The sequence below is a fragment of the Lagopus leucura genome, unplaced genomic scaffold (genome assembly GCF_019238085.1).
Source record: "Lagopus leucura isolate 7727_CA_CO unplaced genomic scaffold, USGS_WTPT01 34072-0_obj-0_obj, whole genome shotgun sequence".
Taxonomy (NCBI): domain Eukaryota; kingdom Metazoa; phylum Chordata; class Aves; order Galliformes; family Phasianidae; genus Lagopus; species Lagopus leucura.
In genome coordinates, this window is record NW_024969306.1 from 415 (window position 1) to 7,046 (window position 6,632).

At 56.3% G+C, this 6,632-nt stretch overlaps 1 protein-coding gene across 1 annotated transcript; it reads right to left on the bottom strand.

Moving 5' to 3' along the window:
- Positions 1 to 377: 377 nt before the first annotated feature.
- Positions 378 to 6,394, bottom strand: LOC122194102 (sentrin-specific protease 1-like; the record flags this gene model as incomplete). The annotated part of the gene is made up of 12 exons (XM_042895022.1): positions 378 to 530; positions 802 to 886; positions 972 to 1,010; positions 1,341 to 1,395; positions 1,540 to 1,787; positions 1,876 to 1,979; positions 2,197 to 2,356; positions 3,574 to 3,733; positions 3,874 to 3,946; positions 5,037 to 5,226; positions 5,549 to 5,724; positions 6,256 to 6,394. Coding segments are annotated over 12 exons (1,582 nt in total), but the record flags the coding sequence as incomplete, so codon positions are not given.
- Positions 6,395 to 6,632: the final 238 nt, after the last annotated feature.

The window sequence follows — 6,632 nt, forward strand, 5'->3', positions numbered from 1 at the left end:
CTCCAACTGGACTCTGCACCACCAACAACGACCCTCTGTGCTCTGCCAGTCAGCCAGTTCTCAACCCACCTCACTGTCCACTCATCTATCCCACACTTCCTCAGCTTTGTTATAAGGATGTCATGGGGGACAGTATCAAATGCCTTGCTGAAATCAAGGTAGACTACATCCACTGCTCTCCCCTCATCCACCCAGCCATCATGAGGGCTACATTCAAACCCCCATCTGTTCTTTGCTCCTCCAAGGATAAACCCTCCATAAAACACACAGCAAAAGCTCACGGCTCTCAGTCTGCGCACTGGTCTCAGAAAATGATGCTCATATCAGAAGCACATCTGCACAGATGTCCGACTGTCCACCAGACAAAGGAGATTTACCTCTGTGATTTCAGGGAACTCCTCTTCACCATCAGCAGACTTGGCACCCTCCTTCTTTTCTGGGACCACCGTGACTGGGATTTCCTTCTCGAGAGGCACACGAAGGTTCAAATCCACCAGGTCCTGCACCGAGTGCTCCTGCTCCTGCAACCGCTGAAGGGGAGACCTCTGGATTACACAGAGAAAAGGAGCCACCTCCACAGGGCTCAGGAGGAAGCCTCATGGAGCCAATCGTTCCAGGAGATGCAGAAAGGGGCAGCATCCAGCCTGGCCACAGTGCGACTGAACGCCCTGCCACAGCAAGGGGTAACAAAGCCATCGGATGCCGGAGAGCAGATTTGTGCCATTCTTTTCCCTATCAGCTTCCCACTCTGTGGTTCGAAGCTCTGACTCAGAGATGCTCATTCACTCACTGTTCTCTCACCTGGCTCTGCAGCTGCAAGGCCAGAGCTTTCTGCTCCTCAATCTGCCGCCACCTCTCCCGAGCTCGCGAGTCGTAGACACTGGTCCTGAGAAGCACAGTTTGAACAAGACAGCATTTAGAAACACACGAGCATTTGTGAGAGCAAAACGAAGCAGAAAACATCTACTTACAGTTCCTTGATCCATAGTTCTGCCTGGAAGAATGGGAGGCTAGAAAGGAGAGAAGGACATGCGTAAGCATTCTCCTTTGCACGGAAAGTAATTGCTTGAAAACTGATTAGTGAGTAATATCTGAGGACATCTTTATTGTAAGAGTGATAAGAGCTACAGACAGATCCGACAGCAATTTGCATCCAGGTCTCCAGAAAGAGATTGATGCATCATTCCCCAGTGCTGGTATCTATGGCAAACTGCTCTCCCTTTGTGAAGCATTCACAAAGTCACTTTTTATCTGCAATCTCCTCTCTCAGTGAAACCAGAAAGACTGTGTGAACTTCCCCCTGCCCTTGTTTGCTCTGGATGCAATTTACAGCCTCTCACCTTGGAGCTGGGGTTCTGGAATCCTTTACTTTGAGCAAAATGACCGAGTCTGATCCTACAGAGGATAAAATTGAGGAACATTGTTATTCTTACAATTACTACTGAGTTACCAAGCTGTGCTGAAGTCCGAGTACAGAAAAGGAGGGAGTCAGCGTTTTCACCCCATACATCTGACTGCTTGTTTGCTTTTGGCTTTTACCTTCAGACTGAGTGTTGGATGCTGGTAGATTTTCTTGCTGATGCTGGGCTGTGGAGTTATGGGACTCGAAGATATTGCAGGGATAGCTGGGCGTGGAGTAGAGCGGTGGTTTGTGCGATGGCTGCTCCTGTGCCCCAAGAATGCTGGTTGCTGAGCTGGCTGGTGCAACGCTGTGAGCTTCAAACAGCTTTGAGTTCTTGCTGGGAGTTTCTTTCAGTACACTTTTGCTGGAATTTGAGCACCTGGACCTAGGAACAACGGGAAGTTAGATCCCACAGAACGCATGCACAGAGGATACACAGCCTGTGCTGGAAGCGAGCATTTTATGTAACTCACAGATGGAAGGGGAAGAGCGAAGAGGGCTTGGACGTAGAAAACTGCTTTCCTGTGACCATCTGAAGCAACTGCCTGTAGATCTCTCGCTCTTCCTCTCGAACAGTCTGCAGAGAAACAGCCACAGTACCACGCTTTAAACAAAGACACCCAGCAAGCACAAGCAGACACACGAGGAACCCGAAACGCTCTCGTTCTGTCAGACAGGAGGACAGAATCCAGCACAGGGCAGACCTGCCTCCAGCTCTCTGCGGTGCTCAGAAGCAACCAGCTCACATGGAGCCACCCACCGAGGGGCCTCGCACCCAACCTTTGCTTTTTTACCTCCTCTGCAGTGCTGACGAACCGCCGCGGAGTTTTCTTTGGGCTGAGCAGGCTGCGGCGGCACGGCCCGCTCCAGGAAGGGCTCTGGGCAGGTTTGATTGGAAACGCCGACCCATGGCAATGGTGGTTGGACTTCCCTACAAAACTGTTGGAGGTCCCACTGTGAGGAGAAACAAAACAGGTTCCTTCGGTTTCACGCTTCACAGAATGGCCAGGGTTGGAAGGGACCTGAAGGATCGTGAATCTCCAACCCCCTGCCACAAGCAGGGCCACCAACATCCAACTTTAATGCTAAACCAGGCTGCCCAGGGCCCCATCCAACCTGGCCTTGAACACCTCCAAGGACGGGGCATCCACAGCCTCTCTGGGCAGCCTGTGAGTCTGTAACCTCATTCTCCCCCCATCCCTCAAATCAGTTGAGAACCGAGCTATGATGAGGAGACTAGATTGAACTAGATGATCTTACAGATCATTTCCAACCTTGTCATTCTATGATTCTACCCAACTCGGATCAGAAACGAGCTTTACAAACACAAATCAAATACCAGCTCAGCACTGAAGCCCGGCTCTTCAGCAGCTCGAAGCAAAGCCACAGATGCCAGATTGTGCAGCCGGGCAGATGCCAGCAGGTGGCACTGCGAGGCCGAGGAAGCACAGCCTGCAAACCCCGAGCAAGACCTTCCCGCCAGATCCAACAGCTCCCCCTCTTCCCATCCACATCCACAAAATGGCTGAATCTCGCCCTGAGAAAAACCTCTGCGTTCTCTGTTACAAAACCCGATGCTCTCCTTTCACCTCATTTCTCCCCACTCCCGCGGGTCAGGCTCACTTCACAGCCCGTTCCAAAACCTCTGGGTTGATTTGGAATTTATCCCATTGACATTAATTACATCAATCACAAACAAACGTTCTCCATTACAGGGATTTTCCAGAGGAGTAAGATTTGCACTGAGCTGGAAAGACACTGCCCTACTGGGGAAACACTCCTTTACAGGCAGCTGCACGCAAAGCTCCTGCATCACAAGCACTAAGCAGGACAGGACCACATCACACCCCATCTCTCCTGGCTTCCCAGCAGTATAACCACTATTTGTACACCAAGATTACTCTCCAAACCCCCATCTTCCTCTTCCATCACACCCACTGCTGGGAAGAGCCTCACAAACATCTGAGCTTCTGTGCTGCTTCTGATCTGCAGCAAACGCCTCCTGCTGAGCGGCCAGAAGAGCTTCCCTCGGTTGGTCAAAGCACAACCTGTTATTTCTTTTCCCCCCCCCCCCCCCACAAGAATGGAATTTCTCTGCCAGCTGCGTGTGGAAAACACCAAACCTGTGGGTGAAGGTGGGTGCAGAACAGCCCTGGGGTTTTTCCACACACCTGGGGTTTTTGCGAGCCTCGAGATAAGAGCCACGGCTCAGCCTCAGCTTCGGCAGTGCAGCGCTCGGGGGGGGCACCAGGCCCCTCCACTGCCCATTGGTGCTGCACCCAAAGCCCTGGGGCTCTCCTGCAGTCCGGTAGGTCTCAGGGCACGGGACTTCTGCAAGTGAGAAATGAGGCAGAAGTTAAGAAAGAGGAATATCTCCCTCCCTGCGTTGCTGTGGAGAGGAAACGGGGGAAAAAAAATAAACAAAAAACACACTTAAGGGGGGGAAAAAAAAAAAAAAGAGATTATCTTACCTTGGCTGAAATTGAGAGCGCATGAGGCATTTCCAGCTGGGCAAGCAAAGCTGCTGGTCTTGTTTGGTAAAAACTGTGGGGAGAGATTGCAGGTTTTTAATCAGAAAAGTGCACAGCTCTGGATTTTAAACCCCAGGCGGTTACTGTCCCTCCACCACATGGTTATCATCAGTAATTGCTGACAGAAGGGTACCACTGGGCACCTGTGTCAGCCTGACAACACAGCACCTTGTTGGAAAGGTGCTAACGAGTCTCCCTTCTCCCTCTAGAATCCCCTCTGCCCCTGTGATCTCCCTTTCAACAACAGGAGACAAAACAAACATCGTTTCCATGTTACTACAGGGCAAAAAAAAACAGCCTCAGGGCTACGCTGCCTCTGGCCAACTCATCAAGGCACAACACGCTGACAGGCACATACAGAGCAGTGCAAATATCACCAGCAAACTTCCATCTTTGCTTAGGATGCTAATCAGCAATTAGCAGCACCAACAGGGCACCTTGCAGCAGGCCTCTGCTCAGGAAGCATTCAGTGTTAGGAACGCCAGGCACTTGGTGTGACTGCTGCTTGAAATGCCCCGCTGCTTTTGAATAAAGCAAAAGGGTCCCATTGGAAGGGAGCTACAGGAATGGAGAACGGCTGCCTGGCTCCTTCAGAACTAACCTGAAGTTCTGATAAACAACCGAGAGCGTCGTGCAAATGCATCCCAAGCACTGCAGGCATAGGGCATCACTCACCTCCCTGGGAAGCTTATCCCAGCGTCTGACCACCCTCATGGTAAAGAGGTTTTCCTTTGATACAGTCAGAATCCCCCAGCACAGCCCTGTTCTGCTCCCATGTTCTGTCACCACTCGCTAAAGGAGACGAGCGCCTGCCTCCCCATTCTCCTCCTCAGGGCACAGCAGAGAGCAGTAAGGTCACCCCTCATCCCCCTCCCCTCCGTCCTACACGACCCCGGCGCCGTTACAGTTATCAAACACTTATCAAACAGCCACATTTATCGAACAGCCTGACTTCCACACCGTTACCTTCCTCTGGAAACTTCCAAAGACCTCAGCACCCATTTCAGAGCCCAGAACCGAACCCCAAACCCCACCGAATACTTAAAGGGATCCCCCGCCCCCCACCCCCTCTTTGGGGCCGCGGGGCACGGAGCGCTGCCAACCTTGGTGTCGGGCGGGCAGAGCGCGTCCCTCAGCCCTGCCCGGGGCGGCAGGGGGAAGGTCTTGAACCCCGAGCCGCGGCCGGCGGAGTCCCGGGTCTCCATCCTCATTGGGTCCGCGCGGCCATGTGGGGTCGGTGCAGCGTCCGGAAGCTGCGGAGCGGGGCGGCTTCTGCCGTGGGGTCGGGATCTCCTTTAGAAGCAAAGGAAACGCTGCGGAAAACGGAGCGTCCCCTGCAGACCCCGCACCCAACAGCGGGGAACGACGAGGGGAAACGGCCGGAGCCCCGAGCAGAGGAACGACCCCGAGGCGAGCGGGGCTCCGCGGTTCGGCTGCACGGAGAGACCGCGCGGCTGCAGGCTGTGGTTACCGGGACCACGGGCCCGCTTAGGGCTCACCGGGACGGGGGGGGGCTCGGATACCGGGAGGCGCGGATCCCGCCGCGCGCCGGAAGGAGCCGAGGCGCAGCCCCGAGCCCAGGCCGCTCCTTCACTCGTCCTCCGCCCGCTCTTACCGGAAGCAGCCCCAACGCGCGCGCGTTTCCCGGGTTTGGCGGCAACGGCTGCAACGGCAGCTGCCGGCAACGAGGCGGACGGAAGAGGAAGTTGGCGCCGCCGGAAGTGACGCCATGATGTGGCGGAAGCCGCTCGCGCGCTCGCTGGTGGGCGGCAGAGAGCGCCCCCTGGCGGCCTGGAGGCGAAAGGGAGGCCGGGGGGGGGGGGGGGTCCGGGGGGGGGGGGGGGCATGGAGGAGCTGTGGGAGCGATGGCGGGAGACAGCCTATGGGGGTGGGGGGGGAAGGGGGCCTATGGGGGCTTATGGGGGTCTATGGAGGTCCATGTGATCTGTAGGGGCCAATGGGGGCCTATGGGCATCTATGGGGTCTATGGGGGTCTACGGGAACCTATGGGGGCCTATGGGGGTCTATGGGGGCACCGCCTGTGGGGGGAGCCTCTGAGGGGGCACCCGATGGAGACCGACGTGCGGGGCAGCGCCGCGCTGCAGGGCCGGTTCGCGCCCACGGGCAGCGCGGTGTCGGCAGCGCCGGCCCACGCGGTGCCGTTGGGGCCGGGATCACATGGCGACGGGGAGGGCCCAGCGCGGTCCGTCCCGTTATAGCCGATGATCCCCTCACAGCCGTCCCGTTATAGCCGATCCCCACAGCCGATCCCGTTACAGCCGCTCCGGTTACGGCCGATCCCTTTACAGGCGATCCCCTTACAGCCCCGCGGCCATGGGCGCTCTCCCCGAGCTCTCTCTCCTGGCCTCGGCCGCTCTCGGCCTCGCTGCCCTCCTGGTTCTCCTCACCCTCCTGCCGCCAGGTCAGCGCCCGAGAGCGGCGGGGCGGCCCGGGGCAGCGGCTGGGGTGACCGAACGGGCTGGGAGCAGTGAGGGAACGGACAGAGCAGCGAGGAGCACGGAGTGGAACCGGGAAAGGAACGGAGCCTGGGAGCCGTGCGGGAATAGAGACTGGAACTGGAAGCGTTAGGGAGTCAGGCTGGGATCAGTGGGAAGCAGGGACTGGAATCGGTGAGGGAATAGGATTGGGACCAGAAGAGAATAGGATTGGGACCAGTAAGGGGATAGGACTGGGACCAG